We start from the raw sequence: 24,240 nt of genomic DNA, 5'->3' as shown, positions 1-24,240 counted from the left end.
AATGAAAGATATAATAATTCCATAGGTTGCTATTGAATTTGATTTTCAACCGACATCTTGTTCCGGATTACGAGTTGAAGAGTATGGTTACAAAACAAAATTTGTTGATTTGTCCACATCGGTTTCTCGGAATTTTCTGAATTTCGATTTTGACAAATTTGATTTTAAATGAAAGGTCCATCAGCTGCTGTTAAATTTTGTGTTGATCCGAGTTCTGGTTCCTAAATTACAGGGTGATACGTACGATCACGCAGCAAATCCCGATTCTAACGAATTCTGCGATGAATGTAAAAAGGCGAATTTTTTTCCAAAATGTAAACACAACTGTTGAATTTGTAGACCTAGGTCACCAGCAGTCGTTCAAAGTCTCTTTGGCCACACTGGCCACCATCGACGAATCCGGAAGCATCCAAATTCAGAATAACGGTTATATTGGTTTCTCGAAAATGGCTAGACCGATTTGATCAACTTAATCTCAAATGAAAGGTGTTGCGTCCCCGGAAACTGATATTAAATTCCATCTCCATCCGACTTCCAGAATTACGGGTTGTGGAGTGCGATCACATAGAAAACTCCGATTCACACCGATACCGCGATGAATGCAAAAAGGTGTAATAAGAATGAAAGACATTTCCATAATGTTATATTGTACGAACCAGCTATTAAATCATAGTTTGGAGAAATGATGGCACAATTGCACCTCTAGGTGGATTAAAACAGGTTTTTTCACTCTAATTCACTTCAATTTTAAATTTATGGTATTATTTACAAATTCATTGGCGTCATACTCAAAACGTAACACCTTGAAAAACAAAATACTCCTATTATTTTGATTTGTGAACAATAGTTTCAATAGATTAGATTCATTCAATTGAATACAATAATCGTAGTAAATTGTTACGCCGTTTTTCATTAAAATAAATTTAAATGATATCCTAAGCAAACTGCACATTACCAAAACTTTATATAGGGTTACTCGACTGAGTAAGTGATTCGGTTTATGTATTAATGAAAAGTTCATCCCGGATAGTGAAAAATGGCTAATTATAAAAAAATTAGAATAGTTATGTATATTCTAACTTACAGTATGCATTATAATATTCAAACATTCTTTTAACATTCACTAAATTCAAAGTTTTTTGTTCGTTTCATTCATTTTATTGTACTATTTGTCTACATCTACATCATATATATATATATATATATATATATATATATATATATATATATATATATATATATATATATATATATATATATATATATATATATATATATATATATATATATATATATATATATATATATATATATATATATATATATATATATATATATATATATATATATATATATATATATATATATATATAAAAGTCGATGTTTGTATGTATATGATTTATGGACTCCCAAACGGCTTAACCGATTGCCGTCAAAATTTATACATAATAGGCATTTGTTATGGAGCGTGTTTGTGTGCTATTGGTTGGAGATTATCTGCCCGCCAGATGGCGCTTCAGAGCAAATTGTTTTCCTTCCTATTTCATTGAAAGTCGCAGCAACGCGCGATGGGTATTAGTTAGTATATTATATTCCCACTGTTCATTATAATATCAGCTCCCTGCTAGTATTTGCTAAACAGGCCAGATTCGATTATCCGCAGGGTGCAGGAAAATTTCGCTTCGGATAATCGAATCATCCGGATAATCGAATCAAAACAAATGTTTTTTGTTCTTCATGAAATATATTTGTTATATGTTTAAAAACAGTATCTAAGGTACATGCATCAATGTTTGACTCATGGAACATTTTTTGATCAAACCGTTTTAATAACGAATATCGATCATTTTATATTTTATAAAGTGATAGTAAGACATGTAAGAAAAATAAGTTATATAGCCAAGTAATTTTATTTTAAAGTATTGTGTTCGATTGATTGGGATACTTATGTTTGGTCTAATAATCTTGACGCATAAAACTAAATTCTCTGCGTGAAACTTCAGTTATCTTAATGCTGATTTCGGGGAATACAGACAAAAATAACAACTGAATTTATGATTACGCACTACTGGGTTGTATATAACAACAAAACTTTGGGAATTCTCAAAGGGCCGATTTCTTCACCCTCGCTTAACGTTTAAACCAGGTTCACCAGTACGTTTAAACCCGGTTTAAGCGTAAAGCGAGGGTGAAGAAATCGGCCCTAAGAGAAGCAACACGCTAGATTCCACTGAGAAGTCTAAAAATTTGTTTCAAAACGGTTCTAAACAGGTCCAATAATGGACGCCTGCTGAACAGTCTGGGCGTCGCCAAACTTTGGTCCAACGAAAGACCGGCATTGGACGATTTGAAAACAACGATTTCTAAGAGGATGAGTTTTGCACACGTTACAAGTGTTTATTGATCAATACCGGCGCCGACCAGGCCCGAACGTAGAACGCGGAAGAAAAGGAAAGGAATGGTTAGTCCGATACTTGTTTTTGTTAGAGGCCGTATATACTACTGCGCACTCCACGGGGGGAGGATATTTATTAGTAAGTATAGAATGGATTCTACTTCTTCTTTACCGACGCCAGAGAGGTGACTCCACAATCTGGACTAGATATCGATACATCAACTCATGGACCGGGGACTTCCCGTTACTTCCCTTCTGAAGGAAGACGTGACCACAGATTTTTTCACCCCAGAAAAATGCACATCTCCTGCGTATTGGGCTTGACGATTTGACCAAATTTACTTTATTTGTGCATGCCATACTTTTTTTATTCAATTCGTTTATTTGATAAGGCATGTTTGCGTTAACTTTAAGGTGCCAATGTTGTTTTGTTTTACATTTTAAATTACTTAAAACTAGGGGATTATATATTGATTTTTTTAATGAAACTAATGAGATTTTATAGCTATCTTATACATATTCACAAGGCGGTTATTCAATTTTCGTAAAATTAGGGGGGTCATTTAGTTTTTATGGCAATATGGTTTGACATTTTAAGCAGGAATCTCCCTTGGAGCAAATAATTTTTAACTAAGGAGGACTATTTTACAACTGTCTTAAAAGTAGGAATAACTGAATGGCGTGATTAAATTTTGTAAAGATTCGGGGAGATTAATTAGAGTTAGTTTTATGTGGTAGTAGAGTTGGTCATTTTCAACGAGATTATGTAATATAATAGTTAAAACTAGAAAAGACAGGAAGAGCTAAATGTTTCGGGAAGATATTTGTGACGGGGGAATAGGGATATTACTTCTGGGTATAAGAGTCAGGAGTGGACAAAGATGAAAGGCTTTCAGTTTCAGGCATCGGGAGATCAACGGCATAGATTACAGACTCGGGTGGCCTTCATCAGGAAGAATCATGTACTGGGACGCTGGGTGGTCTTCCTCAAAACGGCAGAGGTTTCGATTTCGTAGTGCGGCTCAGATGTGGATCGGCAACACTTCGAGTTGCCCGTGTGATGCTGGTGCTGTAAGTCCCGTGTTTGTTGGCTCATTCGACAGAGATATTTAGTGTCGCCTTGGAGTCGCATCAAACCTTCGTGGGTGTATGGTACAGGGGGAAGAGAGCGCTTCTGGGAATGATAAGAAATAAGAAGGGGCAGTTAAATTTCTATATTGATGGTTTCTACGAAGATGTATACGAGGGACATATATAGGACATCGCAGCTTGCCAGTACATCTTGAACCGGGCCCGCAGGGTATCTATTAGCCGAGACCTGACGGAACTGTACTCGGTGCACGCCCAGACAATGCGCTCGATGTCGTGATAGCAGTCTCCACAAGCGCAAATACCAATATCCACAAGCCCAATACGCAGGAGATGTGCATCCAGCGTGTAATGGTTTGCTATAAGCCGGGACATCACAGGAATGAAGTCACGACCCACATCCATCCCCTTGAACCAAGGTTTCGTCGACACCTTGGGGACTATCGAATTTAGCCACCTTCCTAGCTCCCCATTGCTCCACGAGTTTTGCCAACTTTCGAGGGTTCTCTGAGGGGCCGTACACAAATGACGTAGCTTTTTTCGGCGATTTTTGACACCTCCCTCCCCCCACCCCTCGTAGCATTTGGTCACAAAATTCTAACCTCCTCTCGTAAATAACGTAGCATTTACCTACCCCCTACCCCTTGTCCCATGCAAAGCGATCGGGGGATGAAAAAACCTGTTTTAATCCACCTAGCGGTGCAATTGTGCCATTCACATTGCTCTAAACTATGGCACGAAGGCTGTTTATGTTCAACATAATTGTGGAAATGTCCATTACATTCTTAGTACACTTTGCACTTATACACAATGGTTTGCCATCCACGAACTTGATGAGCTACGTGTCGACGGTGAAACACTTGAAACAAAAAAATATCATACTTCATTAGCCTAATCAGCATTAGATCAATGTTATCTGCTTGCTAACTCATTTTGTCATGCGGGGGTGGGTGTGTGACTCCCCAGCTTAAATTGGTATGCTTTGTGATATAGTGGTGGTTCAAAGATGATGGGGTTGATAGGGAGGGCTATGAGGGCTGGATGGGGTGGTGGTCTGAGGGGTGATTTAAGGAAATTTTTAAAGGAGGGGAATGAACAGTAAAGGGGGGTGTAACCCCTCTCCGTAAACCATCAACTACGCCCCTGTTAAAATCCAGAAACCTTATGCGAGTCAAAAAAAAATTTGGGGATTAGGTTGACGTTTTTCAGAGTGATTGCATAACCTTTCTATATGAGAAAGGCAAAAATGTGCCAAAATCCAAAAAAGTGAATCGTCGTCAAATTTTTTTTTCGAGTTTGCATCAAATCTCGACGTTTCATGCACCTTGAAGACATTTAGCATCAAAAATAAAAATTCTATTTTTAATTTTTCCTATAGTTTATAAGAGAAATTTCTGTGTGGCCGCACTCTTAAATCGGTAATTCCGGAACCAGAATTCCGATCGATTAAAGAATCAATGGCACCGATGGGAAGGTTGCACCTTTCATTTGAGACTAAGTTTGGGCAAATCGGTCCAGCCATCTCTGAGAAAAATGAGTGACATTATTTGACACATACATACACACACATACACACACACAGACACACACACACACACATACACACACATATACACACATACACTCACATACAGACTTTTTCCGATCTCGACTAACTGAGTCGAATGGGATATGACACTCGGCCCTCCAGGCCGGGCTTAGGTTCACGTTTTTCAGAGTGATTGCATAACCTTTCTATATGAGAAAGACAAAAATTGAGTTCCGGCTTATATGGGAATTTCATACGTAACCGGACGATTTAGTCTATATTTCCGGACCCATATAAGCGATCCGTACGAAATTTTATAGACATCTGTGGGGATATTATAGCTATCATTATATCATATAGCCCAACCATTTCCGGAAAATTGATGTGAGTTCGTAAATTTTGAAAGATGGCCGTGTTTCCCGGGCACTTCCGGACCCGTCTATGGTGGTCAATGTAGTCAACGAAAGTTTGGTTGGCCGTCGGCGACCTATAACAGCAAATTTAAGTTGTTTGAGAGACATTTTAGCGAAATTTTTACCTTTTTTGCTTTCATCGGAGTATCGGTTTGAATCATAATTTGCTATGTAATCGCACGCCACAACCTGTAACTCCGGAACCGGAAGTCGGATCGGGATGAAATTTAATAGCCATTTACGATGACGCAATACCTTTCATTGGAGACCAAGTTTAGTTGAATCGGTCTAGCCATCTCCGAGAAACCGATGTGACTGTTATTCTGAATTTAGATACTTCCGCCGGGGCTTCCGGAACCGATGATGGTGGCCAATGTGGCCAAATAGACTTTGAATGGATATTAGTGACCTAATACTACAAATCGAAGCAGTTGTGGTCATATTTTGGAAAAATTTACACCTTTATACATTCATTGCAGAATTTATTAAAATCGACATTTTCTGCGTGTTCGTACTCATCACCCTGTAATTCCGGAACCGGAAGTCGGATCCATTAGAAATTCAATAGCAGCCTATGGGAACGTTGCACCTTTCATTTGAGACTAAGTTTGTCAAAATTGGTTCAGCCATCTCTGAGAAAAATGAGTGACATTTTTGGTCACATACACACACAGACGCACATACACACACAGACATTTGCCGAACTCGACGAACTGAATCGAATGGTATATGTCACTCGGCCCTCCGGGCCTCCGTTAAAAAGTCGGTTTTCAGAGCAATTGCAATATTTTTCTATTGAGAAAGTCAAAAAATTACAAATGTTTTTCAATTATTTTAAATACATGTCCTTTCAAAATGTTTGACAACTTTTATCGGCATTTTCATTATAACAGCAAATTGCGTGCAAAATAAGCCCATTTCATGACAAATATAGTGTTGATAGTTTTGTTTTTAATTTTATATGTCAAGGGCAGCATGAAGAGAAGTTCTCTCAGTTCACAATCCTGCAGCTGTCAATGATTCTAAGAAGCATACGTTCATCCAAATTACTAAATTTTGTTTAGTTGAATCCGAATGCAGCTTCCAAACTAAGTCTACTAGTTAGCAACATAAGATAACTAATATAGCAAGTTAAATCCGCATACAAAATCTTCTCGTATTTTTGCGAACTTCCGCGAATGGTAAAATTTAATTCCGCGAATGGTAAAATTTATCTCATGAAAAACCGCATCAAAAGTAACTTGTTTGAATTTAAATTTATTTCTCTTGAAAAAGGAGGATCATTAAATTGTTTTCTCTATACAATGGGTTTTAAACTTAATGCTACGTCGCACAACTTCTGACTCTACCCTCCCCCTCGTCACACTTCAAATTTGGTATACCCTCCCTACCCCCCAAAATGCTACGTCATTTATGCGTGGCCCCTGATGAGTTATACTGAAAAATTCGCTGAAGCAAATTGGTCTTTCATAAACGTCACCTTCTAGGGCACCCACCTTAGCTAAGGAATCCGCCTTCTCATTGCCCGGAATGGAGCAACGAGAAGGGACCCATACCAAGGTAATTTGGAAAGATTTGTTAGATAAAGCACTCAGTAGCTCCCGTATTGTTCCCAAAAATATGAGGAGTGCTTTCCATATTTCATAGAGCGAATAGCGTCAATGGAACTGAGGCTATCCGAAACAATGAAGTAACGGTCTGCGGGTAATGTGTCAATGACACCAAGGGTATACTGAATAGCAGCTAGTTCTGCGGCGTTGTCTTCATTTCTAGAGATATGTGAAATATGTGACGCGGAAATGCCGCCAACTTACCCCAGCCTCGGGGTAAGTTGGTGGTATGTATGGGGTAAGTTGGCGGACTGCCAGAAAATAAGCAATCCAATAGAAATACAATTACATAAGTGGTCCATATGAAATGTGCCGATTGTCTTTTCAATAAAACTGTATAGTATTCGGCACTTTTCATTATGTTTCAGTCTCAATACCCCGTCATTTTGACTTCGACGCGTACTCCATATTCAAAAGCAAATTTTCGAAATTCTTCAGGCGATTAGCTAAAATAACCCTACATTGACGAGAGACACAAGAAAAAGTTTCTCTTACTTTGGAGTGAATTCCAGAAATAAAAAAATATGATGACTATTTTTGCACTATAAATAGTACCGCTAACTTACCCCGTGTGCGTTACCGCCAACTTACCCCAACCGCATTTTATAAAAAAAATGCTCTAAAACACAATATCGCCAACAGCTTCTACAAAACAATGTTTCGCAACAAAACACATTAGATAATGCGTTTCACATTACTTGAGGTAATCAACGAGAGACAGCGCTTTATGTCTAATAGAAACGGAGCAAAGGGGGTTCCGCCAACTTACCCCAACCGCCAACTAGCCACGGGCTCCCCTACGTTTGACCAATGTACTATAGGTAAACAAAAAGTATACTGCATTACGCTTCAATGATGTTCATGTGTTGCAAGTTACTTCATATGCGAGTTTTACTTGGAACGGGTATAATTTTTGGCAATCCTAAAAACAGGGAATGATACTTTGATTTGATTAGTATTCTTCACACTCCCAATAGTGTTTGTACATGTTGAATATTGTTCAAAAGTTTCAGCATTTTTAGTTATACCGCTTTGAAGTTGAAAAGTGTTGCAAGTAACCCCGTTTGAGGGTATATATCTGTCACGCTATCGAACGTCACTATAATAAAAATCTTTGGTACACATTGGTACACGCAGAAAAATGTTGCCTGTTTGTAGGGTCGGCATATTTTTCATTTCTGTCACTTTTATTCAGCTGTGATATTTATGCATTCAGAACTACAGCTAAAACGTCGAAAGGCAGATAGGAAAATGATGTGAAATTTGCTATGAAACAGATTTATATGTGGCATACTCTACTATAATTTTAATGCACACCACATGAAATGCAATAGTTTTCTCATGATGGCTAATTAAATCATTGTCGTTCATAAACAACACGGGCAGGAAAGGGTTAACCGGAAACAAGAATAAGGGATTGTGATATTGGATACCCCATCTTAATGTATTTCCATGGTCAGATTTAGATTGAAATCTTTGAGTTATTATGCCTGTGATCATTTTTATCATCAATTACAAAGTCCGGGATATACTGCGCTGACTCCGGAAACACATTGCGACCCCGGCGCTCCTTTGATGTAGGTTGGTTGCCCAATAATGTTTGTGAATGAGTAGTTACATACAAAATAATCATTCGTCCAAACATCTCCGTTATATGTTTTGTAAGTAACCATACCACATCCGATTTTGACAGTGCGATCACTAATGATTTGTGTAAAATGTCCTATCTGTGGCCTGAAATGAAGGAAAGCAGAATTAGATTGGATCATAGTAGTGCAAATAATAAACAGCTGTAATACCCATAATAGTACTGAGGATAGCTGTCCACATATGCCCGGGCGTAAACGTACTCGTTGAACCATGCATCAATGAAATATTTAATAGCTTCCGGTTTTGAGATCTGCAGTCCAAAGTGCCTTATAATGGCAATATTCTGCCCAACATATTTACTCCAGTACGTATTACGACACTTGTCATGGCCGTACTCACATGACCGTGCATTTGCTTCTGCTAAGTATTGTAGCTCCAGATCCCACTGAAGTGTGGGCATTTTTGCAGCGGGAGGATAACCTGGCAGTTGACCGCTGGCCAGCAGGGATCGTTGCCTGTTATGCTGATCAAGAATCTGAGCCTGCAGATCGGTGCTCATGCTCACCAGCTGTGGTTGTTTTCCGTTGCAACTGTAGCCGAACGGATACGGTGAGTTGCACGCTACGTGAGGACCACCACTTGGACAAATCGATTGATTACAATAGTAATTTGGAAAGTAATAGGTGGTCAAAGGTTGCCCATAAGTGAAAGTGAGTAACGTCAAGAGAATAGCTGTGAAAATATAGAAAAGAATTATTTGTAATTTTAATATATTTAATTGATAACACAGCGAAACAAAATGGAAAATCATTTTAGGAGCAGAACGAAGGGAAAGTTTCTTTAATCTTTTCAGAAATAGTTTAAACACAGTTGAAATTTAAATTGTTTCAAAATCATTCAGTACAGGTCTAACGATGGGCCTCTGTTGAACGGTTATTTGGGCGTGGTCCGACGTTAGTGCAACGAACGTTAGTCCAACCAACCGTTCGTAGGTGGTACCTTGGAAGTTAGTTCTTTAACCATTACCACAAGAACAAATTTCTCTACAAAGGTGCGGATTTTTGGTATTTTATCGATACAAATTCTACACGGTACATATCAAAGATTTTTAAGGAACATTACAAAATAGTACAGATTTTATAGTGAAACCAATAGTGTTTTATTTGCCATTTCTAATACTACAGATATCAAACGGAACCGAGGAACCGACGTGCCACATGGAACAAAAATGCGTCAGATGGTGTGCTAAATGTTTAAAAACGCTTTTAATCCACCTAACAGTGTGATGCGACAAATAAACCTCTTCGGATATTATATCGTTTGAGAACATTTAGAACTTGATGCTTCGCGATGTTTTTGATAACACATAGTACATGGGATAATGGCAGGACTCAGAGAATCGCTCAAATCAGTATAGGACAACATCAGTGCTAGAAATCTCCAACCAAATCAATGGGAAAGCGAAAAAGTGGCCCATAAAATAGACATACAAACGAATTATTGCTAATGCTCTGTTAATAAAATATCTAAATTCCTCAATCAATGCATTGTGGTGGGAAAACTGAATTTTCCTAAGGGGTTTATATATTGTGCCGAGCCAAAAAAATCGATTTTTTTTTTGAATCGATTTCAAGTTTATACTTTACTCAAATTTCCAACGCGACTGAGAACTAAGAAATGAAATGCGATTTGCGTACTCACATAGTACATAGTCGGTTGTCACGGTAAAGATGGACAAGTCTGTCTATGCCAAGACACATGCTGGTGAACTCGGGTGATTCGTAGTTATGCTGCCTAAGCTCGACCCTCATCAGCAGAAGACAAAAGTTAAACCCGTACGATATTAACCCTGTTCTAATGACCCTGCCACTTCTAGTTTTCCGATCTGTTTACTTCACATCCTTGCTCTCACTTGAGTACTATGGCTCTAATTTTCATAACTTTCCCTACCTAGTAATATCTAGCTAATTGAATGTCGTTAAAATGTAAAAAAGGATTTTTTTTTAAATAAACTGGCTAAAAACTTCAAATGTCAATATTTTTTCCAAAAAAACGATTTTTCGCGTAACCAACCTGGATTATGTTTTACAATGCTAAATACTATCAAAAAATTGGATCACCCAACTAAATTGCGATATCACCTAATATGGGTGGCCCACTCGAGAAATTTTGACTCAGCATTCGTGAAGTGGCACATTTGTGGAAGGTAAAAGTGGAGTTCAGAATTTCAGAATCCGTTTATATATAGTTCGACAGTAAGTACTGATAACATTAAGCAAAGTGGCGAATATATACATTTGGAATAACAACTTGTGCGACAACTCGTATACGCAGTATGTGAAAATCGAGGTCCGGCTACATGTTCTGTGAACAGACGGCACATTACGGATAAACCTGCCCAGAAACACCTAAGGAAAACTTATGTATGAAAATAAATTCCAACACACGGTTTTCAATACCATTGCCTTAAACGTAGATTGCCAAGTTTAAGTACTCAAAATCAGGTCAAGTAATTCAAAATCAACAGACATTACCATCAGAGAGGAAGTTACAACTAAGGACAAAGTGTTTACAATCGTGACCCGTGAGGACGAGAAGCAAAGGAGAACATCTGATCTGGAACATCAAGGCAGCTACTACGAAGATGACACGGGTGCGTACACTAACCTTCTAAACATAGTTGCCCCATGTGTATGGTGAATTTCCTAAATCATGGGACAATTATGTGCATAACGCAAGTACAATAACAAGAGAGAGAGAGAGAAAGAGAGAGATAGAGAGAGAGAGAGAGAAATGACCCACAAGACGCAGTTGGCGCAGAAACAAATGTTTGTTTGTTCCCCCCCCGCATAAACCTGTCGCGCACGAGATCTGACGGAAAATCATTAATATTTGTTTATTGTATTTATTTTTATCTCATATGAAACAAATAAAACAAGTTTTTCTTAAAAAAGTAATAACTTTTTCATAAAGAAACCCCTAGAATTATTATTATAAACAAACACTTTTCTAAAATTTCTTCCTTCAACTTCTTGCTCTTTCTCGAATACTATCGCTCTTGATATTGAAAAATATTTCGCACCTTCCAGTCCTTTGCTAATTAAATATCGTTACAACATAAAAAATATAAAATTACTTTTCCAATGATATACACAGAAAAAAATATTTTGTAATTTTGCAGCATGAATATAAATGTAAAATTGAGTTCCACCACAAATACACACGACTTGTCGTGCTTTCTTCAACGAATTTTATTACAATTTTACACGTGGATTGAAAATTACAGTTTCTTTAAACGGAAACCAATTTTTACTCGAAAACTGCTGTAAAATGAATGACATGTAATATTACACGAATGAAAGTGTAAAATTGTATGCTATTTGATGCTCCAATTGATTTTAACGTCATTTTCAATCAAATTTTTAATTCAATCGTTGTATGTTTACATTCGTATTGCTTTACATGTCGTTTATATTTTATTATTTTTTGGTGTGTAGTGTTCGCTTCTTTATTAGAAATAGCGCTTTCAAGGGAAACATAAAACAAATCTTTTTTAAATTTTAACATTTTTTTCACTACTCCACAACATATTTTCGGAAGTCTAAGTCTTTTCTGACATTGGAGAAGTCAAAAAATTCTTTATTTTAATCCCCTGTACCAAGATTGAGCATCCAACTTTCCTATTTCATTTTCTCAAACGAGGATCGAATCCATCACACTTGTCACTTTCTGAACTACATTTTATTGCGTTGCTTTTTCAAATAGCCATCAGTATAATCGGAGGTGTGACAACGGTGTTTCGTCCATAAAAATTAGTTGCACAGACACGCAAACATAGAAACATTAGAAATTATGACGAACAGTATTATAAGCAATTTCCGACAAAAATAGTTGCAATCACCAATTGCAACGATTAGCTTTCTTTATAGTTTTTAAGTTAGTTTATATGATTTCTTTAGCTCCTTATTCACATGACAAGCAGGTTTAAAACTTCGTACTGCAAAAATCAACTCACTACGAAAACATATTATATCTTCATAATAATTAACCGTACCATGTAAACAATAGGAATCAAAAGTCACCACTTGTGGCTGAATACCAAATATACTAAATTAGAAGTGTAATGCAAACAAAACAATACAATCAAATAGAAAATAACATATACAAAAAAATTAATCTTCCCCATACCATCCCGAGTCATTCTAATGTTAACAAATATTTGCTAATAGTAAAATCAGAAAGCATTGAAACAGTTTCAGTTATTGATTAAAAAAAAGCAATTCAAAAAAATTTTCCTATTTTTTTATTCAATTCGTCTATTAAGGCATGTTTACGAACCGACAGTTCCGACAGCATAAGTTACTAAGTGACTTGACGCTTGTTCGGACATGCCGCAGACCCAGGTGATCGCATTTATAAAACCCAAATACCAAAATATCCTGACTCCTGTGGTGGAAGACAAAAGGCTAAGTCGCCGGGAAACTATAAGATTGCTCATAGGACCCCATTCCACACTTTTTTAAAATTTCTTCCATTAACTTCTTGCTCTTCCTCGCACCTCGCACCTTCCAGCCCTTTGCTAATTAAATGTCGTTACAACATAAAAAATATAAAATTACTTTTCTAATGATATAGTGTTCGCTTCTTTATTGGAATTAGCGCTTTCAAGAGAAACATAAAACAAATCTTTTTTAAATTTTAAGAATTTTTTTCACTACTCCACAACATATTTTCCTAAGTCTAAGTCTTTTCTGACATTGAAGAAGGCAAACAATTCTTTATTTTAATCCCGTGTACCGAGATTGAGCATCCAACGTTCCTATTTCATTTTCTCAAACGAGGATCCAATCCATCCCACTTATTTCAAAAATCAAACTTGCTTGTGATACCATTAGTCAAATAGCTTAAACCAGATTGAAAATGTATTTATACGATACTTTGATTGATTTATAGCAGAGCAGCATCATTCACTACTTAACGCCACATAGTCTAGTGGTGTTACTTACCGGTTAGTGTAAACGACCTCATCGTTGAGTCTGGCGAGCGGCTGCGAGTTCTCTCAAAATTAGAATTTCAAATCACCAAAACAAATAGAACAGGTGTTCAGCCACTATTGTAGCCTCGGAAAGCTAGTATTTAGAGAGCCAAATGAGAGATCAAACCATCTCGGGCTAGACGCTGATCATCACTGGCCTTGTATGGATCAGAACACTCACCATTTCACTAGCAGTCAACACTATCTTTTTGGAAGAATGCTCAGATCCGGCTACTCTGGCAATCCGGTTTTCGCTCGAGTATATAATATAAATCAGATTATTGAAAAGCCACGATTTACCGAATCTAATTCATTATTATGCAAGAGCCCTTTTCGTTCTCTCGCAGTATCAGCTGATGATAACATGGATTGGATGAAAGCTTTGGACCCTTGATATCCCTATGTCGCGTTTTGTTTATTTATTCAAGAATATGGCTTGTGTAGAAACGTATTGATGTCAAGGAAAGGATAGCTATAATAATAGATTTAAACTATTGGTAATTACGGGGCCTTAAAATATTTTCACAAACGGTTTTAATATGCTTGATATTTGCTTTATAATTAAAAAAATACATTAGAGTTTTGTAAGTAAATGAAATGACAAATATTGAATAACGGTCACAGCACGAAAGATTTATTATTCATGAATTTTAATATCTACATCGCTAAGAATTGCCATTTCCCCAAAAGCTTAATGCACTGCGAGAAGTGGTCGATGTAGCCTTCTCCGAATGTTGATGCCCAGTTTGATTCATATGGCCATTTGACCGTTATATAAAAGGCTGCCGGAAACATCAGTAGCGTGGTCTCGTAAATATTCGATGACATTCAACAAATTTAGATACGAAAGTTCTAAAAATATGATTACCATATTTTTGAATTATGCTGAATTTCGACAACGTTCTCCAAGGTTTTCGGAACAGGCAAATGATATTTTAGTAGCACGTCATTTGAAGAATTTATGTATGCGATACTATCGAAACCAGAGCCCATACTTTTGATTCAAGCCTTTGTCCCAATATATTTGAACTACGATACGTTCAAATATAAGATATCAATAGACCGCTGTTCAGTTTCATTCCGGTTCCGAAAATACAGGCACAGACTAACAGACATAAAACTCGAAAACAGTATTTCGCCCGCTTTAAAGGCCACTGACATATGAACAAGCTTATGGGGGATAAACCACTAGTGAAAAATTGTTCCCAAGCCTGATGGGTAACCCACCAGCAAATGAGTGTTTGGGACCGTGAATAAAAGCTGGAGCTAGTGTTCTGGGAAAATTGGCGGATCGATGTTTTTTAAAGGGATTTCCCTAATAGTGTTATGTCTGTTAGTCTGTGATACAGGTTCATAACTTTAAACAAAACATAATATATGTACTAGGGTATATATATATATATATATATATATATATATATATATATATATATATATATATATATATATATATATATATATATATATATATATATATATATATATATATATATATATATATATATATATATATATATATATATATATATATATATATATATATATATATATATATATATATATATATATATATATATATATATATATATATATATATATATATATATATATATATATATATATATATATATATATATATATATATATATATATATATATATATATATATATATATATATATATATATATATATATATATATATATATATATATATATATATATATATATATATATAGTTTCATGCAGTTATGACGATTAATCAGATATGTATTCATAATTACAACATGGGGTTACTATGTGCAGGCACAGAGAACAGAGATATAAGCTGGAACAAACTTTCCCGAAAAACCTGTGTAAACATTTAAATGAAAATACGTTGAAAATCACTATCGCATACAGGTTCGCATGCATGAGTCAGCATTGTATCCAAGTTTGCACACAAATCCCGTATAGGGATTGCTGGCCGATCGAAGTGCCGCCAAGTGGCAAGTTGAAACTTGCTGTTGTCATTTCAAAGCGACAGTTTTCTTTCTTACACTAGTTGAAAACTTTACTTGTATGTCAGTTCTCAGTGGTGCAGGTTTGTAAAAAACCAAAGCAAGTCATGCTTGCCACTACAACCCTTTGATCTGTGAAACTTAGCTTTCAAGCGAAAAAGTGCGAATAAACGCGATCACAGCAGGTCTGCCACATCCACTGCTGTCGGTGGGAAGGAAAGCACCGTGTCATCCGGGGGGTGACGTGTTTTTCGTTCATTAGCATATTTGTGACGAAAGCTGATCGCAGAACTCGGGATGTGAATGAAAGAATTCGAGGAAGCTCTGTTGCCATCGGCTAACTTGATTAACATCAATTCTAGGTATAATAGTGCTATCCGAGCAGCCGGCTCAAGCCCACAAAAGTAAATAAAGAAGACACGTATTCTATGTTTTACCATAGACGACATAGTGTAATTTCGGAATAGATGCCGCACGTTTCCAAAAATCCTGCATCAAAGTTAACCAAACAATATATGATAAAATCTGTTTTATCGATTACGACAAGGATCTAATCAAAAAATCATCAATTTTGCGCGAATATTAAAAAAAGGCTATTGGGGTAAGATGCCGCATGTGTGTAAGACACCGCACCGTGATTCACAATCCAAAATTGGGGAACAAAAGTATTTTCTGGTTCTCGTTGACGATTACTCCTATAAATCAGCACCTTCGTTTCTTTTAAGGGGATACTCGCATGTTTAGAAACATTTTCTTATTTAACATTATAATCATATTTTTCTTTCGTGTGATGGTTAATTTGGAGTGACTGTATTAAGTCTATTATTTATCTATGCATTAGTACGAGTGCACAACGCAGTGTTTTAAAACGTCGTTTTCGTGCTCAAAATTAATATCGGCAAAACCGTTAACTTTAGAAGTATAGTTTGTTCGGAGAAGTTATTGCCCTTATGATTGCGCGTCTACATGAATATATCGTTTAGTGATTGATTCACCTATAAGTGATATTCGAAATTAATTTTTTGAACTAATTAAGATAGAGGCTTTGTGTCTTCGGCAAAATTGTAGCAAATGTTACTACAAAAGAAATTGCTGAATACACCATAGCTTTAATAGTTTGCAAATTGTGGAACATATTATGTGGAAGACCCCTTAAAATTAGTTTTTTCACGATAACTTTTTACTACCTTCATGGAATTTTCCACAAAGTTGTTTGCGGTATCGAATCACATATTTTTGCCGAACGCAGTTACTTCCTATTTGTTGAATTTAAAAAGATATTCAAAATTTTGCGATATTTTTGGGGTAACTTTCACCTTTAATAACTCGTTAATCTACTTAATCTACAAACGTTAATCGGAAATCTACAAACGTGTCGCCAAACAAAGGCGTTTCTAGAACAACCATGCCCAGTGGTTTCGAAAAATCTCTTACATTTTTCGAAGCTCCACTGCGGCATGCTGACCAGAGCTTTAACCGGCCACTGCAAACTCAATTATCACATGGCAACTATTCAGCGCGCTGAGTCTTTTTCATGTGATCTTTGTGAATCCGACTACGGAACCTCATATCATCTGATATGCAACTGTCCAGCGGTAGCGCAATTGCGATTTCGAGTCTTCAGCCGTCCTTATATAAACGAAACCATGTTTGGTCGACTGAAACTCAGAGACATACTAAAGTTTCTTATCCAATGTGGTAAAGAGCTTTAGGCTTCGCAGGCAAGTTGAACTACTTGTGAGTTTAACTTACCTGTTGTTTATTTTTGTTTTGTGCTGTTATTTTTTCCACCCTTCCAATTCTACTTCCCCACACTTCCTTGTCCTTTCCTTCCGCTCAGGAAATGATGAAAACACACGGCAAGGCACAAATCCCCGACTATGTACGGGGAACGTGCCATTTGAGCCAATATATTCTGATTTTGGAGTAACTTTCACCTTTAATAACTCGTTAAGGAGCAAAAAGGAGCAAACAACATCATAACATACTGAAAGAACCTGCTTTTTACTTTCATATAGTGACCCGATTGTTAGTCGATTCTCCCCGAGTGTTATGTTCAAAACAATATGCCATCGCAGTGGTATAAAATGAAATATTCAAGAATTGCATAAAACACATTCATCGATAATATACTATGTCTAAAAAAAGGAAATGGGAACTTTGACCACAATCATCATCAAAGTTCGAAACGTAGCATATCGACACTGGTAGTTTGAAAAAATGACGGAAATCCCACCAGCAGGTTTGCAACAATTTTAATTAGTGCTATGGAGTTTATTAATGTCCTTCGTTTATAGTGGAGCTTGATAAACATCACCTGTTCACAATGTGGATCCTGTTGTGACTGAAGCTCGGGAATGGCTAAAAGAAATTAAAAGGTTGCCTGCAGGACACGACCACGGTGACATTGAAAATGTAGTGTGCAATATAATTCGCGTCGTCGGCGGTAAAACATGATGGTGAGTTATGTTCTATCAACGACCATGCCGTAAACTTGGCTGGAAAGCTCAACTCCTACCAGCAGAAGGCAATAGATTCTTCACATTTCCTTTCGATCATGGTCATGTTAGCCTGTCTAGTCCTAGTTTTCCGATTCGATTCGCTCTAGTATACCTGTCCATCTTTCAATTTCATTACTTTCGTTTCTCCTAGTCTTAAATTTGCCGAAAATAGCCAACAAAATCGATACAATAATCGAAATATCGCACGTTTACTTTCTTCACGGATATGGTCGGTCAAAGTATTTATTTTGTCGAGTATAGTCGTTGACAACCGGGTTGTCAAACACCAATTGAGTTATTTGGTGCCACCGAAACGCGCACATATTTTATGTGTTTGGATATATACAATCATACGTGGATTAATCTACATGAAATGGAAAAAATAGTGATATATTTTACAAATACATCAAACAATTTATCATATTAAAAGTATGTACAGTTTTTCCGCACATATATGAAAGCTAAAATGAACTACTTAGACAGTGCGAAACCATGCATATTATATGCATTTGTTTAAAAATTCATTTATTGCGATATTAAACAATTGCTTTGAAACCTACTTTTGTTGAGTCGATAAAGTTCAACTTCGAGTTAAATTACAATATATTTCTTTTGTTTAGTTTAAATGGCTTTAAATTAGCGAAAATTTGAATCGTGCTTCGATTTTCGCTTTACCATTTCGATCAATGCGTTGTGGATGATACACTCATTCAAACTTGGGTGTAATCAGTCTATTTCTTTTTTAATGTAGAATACATTTAAGCTTTCAATATAGGGGTCCCGTTTCAAAATATCGGCTCCGGCGCCGCGTCAGATTTTGAAAGTTAATAACTTTTATCATAGTTAACAGAATGATTTGATTTTTAGGCCAATTTGTTGAAAATATGTTCCTCTAGGCTGTATTAAAATTTGAAGTATGTATAACATGCACTAATAACAAAAAAATGTGTTTTGAAAAATCTTTCGAAAACGACTCGGAAAAGTGGAAATTTTCCGCCCATCCCACACAGAGCCGTCAATATGGTGGACCAACCGAACAATAAAATAATGAAAAGTTTATGTATAGGCCCACTACATGTTTGTTCCTATGATTATTCGTATTGGGTTGCTTGACGAGAGCAGTTGGTGGGGGAAAGGTGGCATATTCCTTTGGTTAGGCCATTAGAAGCTGGACGGAAAGGAAAGACTCATGCACGGCACGAGAATGAGCGAGAAAGCGATAGTAGTGCATATTAGCGCGATTATATAAATATCTGTCGGTCGGTTTTTCTCATCATTCGTATTCGTTCAAGTACTAGCAAGCAGCCAGTCCACCGGAGGAAAGCAATTTGCAATAACGAAGGTCCGAAAAAGTGCCCCAGCTACTGGGGTCCCATCGCAACCAACTACCGATCAGGAACTGTCGCCATGCAAGAATTTCGCCCCAACTAAAGGGCAACAGAGCAACTAATCTGTAGGCTATCGTTCCAGCGTCTGGTTCGTGAGATTGTACAGGACTGCAAAGTCGAGCTACGCTTACAAAGCTCAGTCGTAATGATGCCCCGAGAAGCCAACGATGCCTACTTGGTCGGTTTATTCGAGGATGCAAAATAGTGTGCCAAGCGTATAACTTTCAGGCTAAATACATTAAACTGGCCCACCGTGTCCGCGGCGAGTTCGTCTGAATTATGCTCCCGCAATAAAACAATAAACGGTTCTTTACAGGACCAATTAATTGTGTTCTAATAAGAGTTAAACTGAAATTTACATTTTATGGTGTATAACAAATAATTTTCAGAAAACTATATAAGAAATACGATGTGTAGAAAGAAAGAAAGAAAATTTAAATTATCCTCTCTCGCTCGTTTTCGTGCACTGCTTTTCCATTCCTTTCTGCTGCTAATACGCAGTGAAGTGAAGCGCAGGACCGTCAGTTGTCTTCTACAAATTCGTCGTGTTTTTATTGCTTTTTATCGGTGTTTTAAGTCGTTTTGGGAGGAGATTATTAGTGCATTTGGAAGCTCGTCAAACGAAGATTCCTGTGATATTTTTGGTGTGTCGGTATTTTTTTTTTTTTTTTTTTTTACAATGGAGAAGACCTTTATGTCCTAGCCCAGTACACGTGCTAACGGTAGGGTCCAATCTACCACACGGGGTGCACTGGGGGCGTGTCCGACTCGAATGGTGACCAGCCATTAATACCGACTAAACTCCATTGGGCTCCGCCATCATTCCTCCCAGGAACTACCTCTCGGTATTACTTCTGGGGGGATGGCTGTACTAAGTGTACTCATTCACTCTCACTCACGCGATCATACATCCTGTATGAGGCTTACTTGGGTGCTCTCCCAATCACACTTTGATTCACTCTCAAACACTCCCACATGAGGCTGACTTTTGTGCTCACCTTTTACGTTCCATGCGAGGCTGACTTGTGTGCTCACCTTACTCATTCCTTGCTAGGCTTACTTTTGTGCTCGCCCTACCCATCCATGTGAGGCTGACTTGGGTGCTCACCCTATCACCTGATTCACTCTCAAACGTGCCACTCTATTGTACCTTTGTCACTTCCTCTGGCATCCCATGTGGGATATTTTTCTTAGGCCCCACTTCTGACATACCATGCGAGGCTGACTTTTGTGCTCACCTTTTTCATTCCTTGCTAGGCTGACTTTTGTGCTAGCCTCTACCAACCTGTGAGGCTGACTTTTATGCTCACCCTTAACATGCAATGTGAGACTGACTTGGATGCTCACCCTTTCACTCCTCTGCCACGCCATGAGGCATCGATAGCTTAGTTCCAACATACTACGCTACGACCCTCCCGTCTTGGCATGAGGCAGTCCACTTATACGCCTATACACTCACTCTTCTGTCTTGCTTCGGGGTGGCTGGGTTTACCCCTTACGCGGTTGCCATTCGCTGCGCCAACCTACCTCGGCATGAACAGACCATTCACTCTCTTATTTTGCGCTTGGCCTTTTTCGCTCCAGCTAACCAATCACTAGTTAGCCGTGCCCGTCGTCTGTTGCTCGGTTCGCCAGATTACCTGTAGCCTACTGGCAATCTGGATGGTAGCAGCCGAGACTGCGTTCCACTTCTCCACCGTTTGACACATCCGCTGAATAAGGGTATCCGGGGTTGTGTCCCAGCCACAGACGTCAAGCATTGCTCTTCTTTCGACGTCGAACCGATGACATATGAACAGTATGTGTTCGGCAGTTTCATCTACACCTGGGCAGTCCGGGCAGACTGGGACCTCCGCGTGCCCGAACCTGTGGAGGTACTGACGGAAACAGCCATGGCCTGACAGGAATTGTGTCAGGTGGAAGTGAACTTCCCCATGGGGTCTTCCCACCCAGCTCGATATGCTAGGTATCAGCCGGTGGGTCCACCTACCTTTCGAGGAGTTATCCCACTCACGCTGCCATCTGGCGACCGAGGTCACCCTGGTGCGCTCGCGGGCTCCCCTATTTCCACGTAGCTCAAAGCACTCCTCATCTTCCCGAATGACCAGCCCGACTGGCATCATGCTCGCTATCACGCAGGATGCATCGTGTGATACCGTGCGGTAGGCAGATATCACTCTGAGGCACATCACGCGGTAGGTGCTCTCCAGTTTCTGTAGGTAACTGCTTACCCTCAGTGCTCTTGACCATGACGGGCCGCCGTACCTGAGGATAGATACGGCAACGCCTGCCAGTAACCTACGTCTACTGGCGCACACCTTTGAGCTGTTGGACATCATTCTCGATAGTGCCGCAACAGCAGTCGACGCTCTCTTGCACGTATAGTCGACATGGCTGCCGAAGGTCAGCTTGTCGTCTATAATGACTCCGAGAGACTTCAGACTTCGCTGTGAAGTGATCGCGACTTCTCCCACATGGATAACTGCATGTTGTGCCGACTTGCGGTTGTTGACGATAACTACCTCCGTCTTATGATGAGCGAGCTCCAGGCCTCTCGCGCTCATCCATTCCTCCACCGTGCTAATCGCGTGTTCTGCGGTTAGTTCTACCTCAGGAATTGACTCCCCGTAGACCTCCAAGGTTACGTCGTCGGCAAAGCCGACGATCTTGACCCCAGGAGGGAACTTCAGTCTCAGAACCCCGTCATACATGAGGTTCCATAGCACCGGGCCTAGGATCGAGCCCTGCGGGACTCCGGCGGTAATCGGAACCCTTTTCTGACCGGCATCGGTCTCGTATATCAGTACGCGGTTTTGGAAGTAACTTTCCAGGATCCGGTACAGACCCACCGGTAGGCTAAGTCGGTGTAACGAGAGCGCGATGGCATCCCAGCTTGCGCTGTTAAATGCGTTCTTCACGTCAAGTGTCACTAACGCACAGTATCGAATACCTCGCCTTTTTCGTTGGATCGCTATCTCGGCAGTATTTATCACTGAGTTGAGAGCGTCCACTGTGGACTTACCCTTCCGAAAGCCAAACTGGTTGCTTGACAGACCGTCCGTACCTTCCGCGTACGGGGTGAGCCTGTTGAGGATGATCCTCTCAAGCAGTTTGCCAGTCGTGTCTATCAGACAGATTGGTCTGTACGCCGATGGGTCGCCTGGCGGCTTCCCGGGCTTCGGCAACAGCACCAGTTTCTGCCTTTTCCATCTAACGGGGAAACGGCACTCGTCAAGGCATCTCTGCATAGCTAGCCTGAACATGTTCGGGTTCGCTATGATCGCTGCCTTGAGAGCGTTGTTCGGAACTCCATCCGGCCCTGGAGCTTTGTTCATTGCTAGGGATTTAGCCACTGCGAGTAGTTCTTCATTCGTCACTGGAGCTACCATTTCGACCGTGCCCGCACTGTTTCGTAGTGCAGGTGGCCAGGGGCTTGTGGCTCGAGACGGGAAGAGTACTTCGATAATCGTTGCCAACCGGTCCGGAGACCGTTCTGGGGGTGAGGAGCCCCCTTTGGTCTTGGCCATCACAATCCGGTAGGCATCACCCCACGGATTCGCGTTGGCACTCTCACACAGGTTGTCGAAACACGCTCTCTTGCTGCTTTTAATAGCCTTGTTAAGGGCTAATTTCGCAGCTCGAAACACTTCACGGCGGTTCTCTCTTGCATCCTCGGTGCGAGCTCTTTGCATCCTACGTCTAGCTCTGAGACAGGCTGACCGTAGAGCTGCAATCTCGGCACTCCACCAGTATACCGGGCATCTACCGTTTCTTGGCAGTGTTTTTCTCGGCATAGTGGCGTCGCACGCGCGTGATAGAACAGCTACCAGCGCATCCCCGCTTAGACTGTCGGTGTTGGCCTCCAGTCCCAGGGCCGCGGTGAAAGCTTCGCTGTCGAAGTGATTGGACTTCCACCCGCGTACCTGACAGGGATCTCCCGCCCTCGGATGCTGCACACCATAGTTGATCTTAAAGCGGATTGCTAAATGATCGCTATGGGTGTAGCCTTCGTCTACCCTCCATTCCATGCCTGGAGCCAGACTCGGGCTGGCAAAGGTCAAATCAATCCACGCCTCCACTCCGTTTCTACGGAATGTACTAGCGGAGCCATCATTAGCTAGCACAGTATCGAGTTTCGCAAACGCTTCCATTAGCGCTTGACCCCTGCTATTTGTACAGCGGCTGCCCCACTCCACTGCCCAAGCGTTGAAGTCTCCCGCTATTACTACCGGTTTCCGGCCCACGAGGTCCGACGAGAGCCTGTCGATCATCTGGTAGAACTGTTCTATTGGCCACCTTGGTGGGGCGTAGCAGCTGCAATAGAACACACCATTGATCTTGGCAATCGCCACACCCTCGGCGGAGGGGTGTATTACCTCTTGAACCGGGAACCTTCCCGTTGTACAGATTGCCACCATTCCAGACCCGTCCGACACCCAATTGCCGTTGTCGGCAGGGATGCTGTACGGGTCTGATAAGAGGGCGACATCTGTCCTCGACTCCGAGACCGACTGCCACAGCAGCTGTTGGGCTGCTGCACAATGGTTAAGATTTAGCTGTGTGACTCTCACGGCTTCTTCTTATTTAACTCGCCGAAGGGACACGAAGGTCCGCCCATAGCATGTTTATGGGCTTGCTTCTTAGCGGTGCAGATAAGGCACTTATATGCCTTAGTGCACCCCCGCTTTTTATG

General features: G+C 39.6%; 1 protein-coding gene across 2 annotated transcripts in view; it reads right to left on the bottom strand.

Moving 5' to 3' along the window:
* Positions 1–8,491: 8,491 nt before the first annotated feature.
* The window catches only part of LOC131695386 (antigen 5 like allergen Cul n 1-like), an 83,397-nt gene continuing 67,648 nt past the window's right edge, over positions 8,492–24,240 (bottom strand). The window contains exons 1-3 of one of the 2 annotated variants that reach the window (XM_058983979.1): positions 13,632–13,798; positions 8,835–9,357; positions 8,492–8,769 (exon numbers count right to left, since the gene is read on the bottom strand). In XM_058983979.1, the coding sequence (XP_058839962.1) occupies positions 8,544–8,769; positions 8,835–9,357; positions 13,632–13,653 (771 nt within the window). In that variant the 5' untranslated portion in view covers positions 13,654–13,798 and the 3' untranslated portion in view covers positions 8,492–8,543. Of the gene's footprint in view, positions 8,770–8,834; positions 9,358–13,631; positions 13,799–24,240 lie in introns of those variants that run through there. The other variant, XM_058983901.1, reaches the window with a different exon arrangement.

The sequence above is a fragment of the Topomyia yanbarensis genome, chromosome 1, assembly GCF_030247195.1.
Source record: "Topomyia yanbarensis strain Yona2022 chromosome 1, ASM3024719v1, whole genome shotgun sequence".
NCBI classification, from domain to species: Eukaryota; Metazoa; Arthropoda; class Insecta; order Diptera; family Culicidae; genus Topomyia; species Topomyia yanbarensis.
Note: the sequence above shows the minus strand (reverse complement) of the source record. Positions and strands in the feature narration are given on the sequence as shown.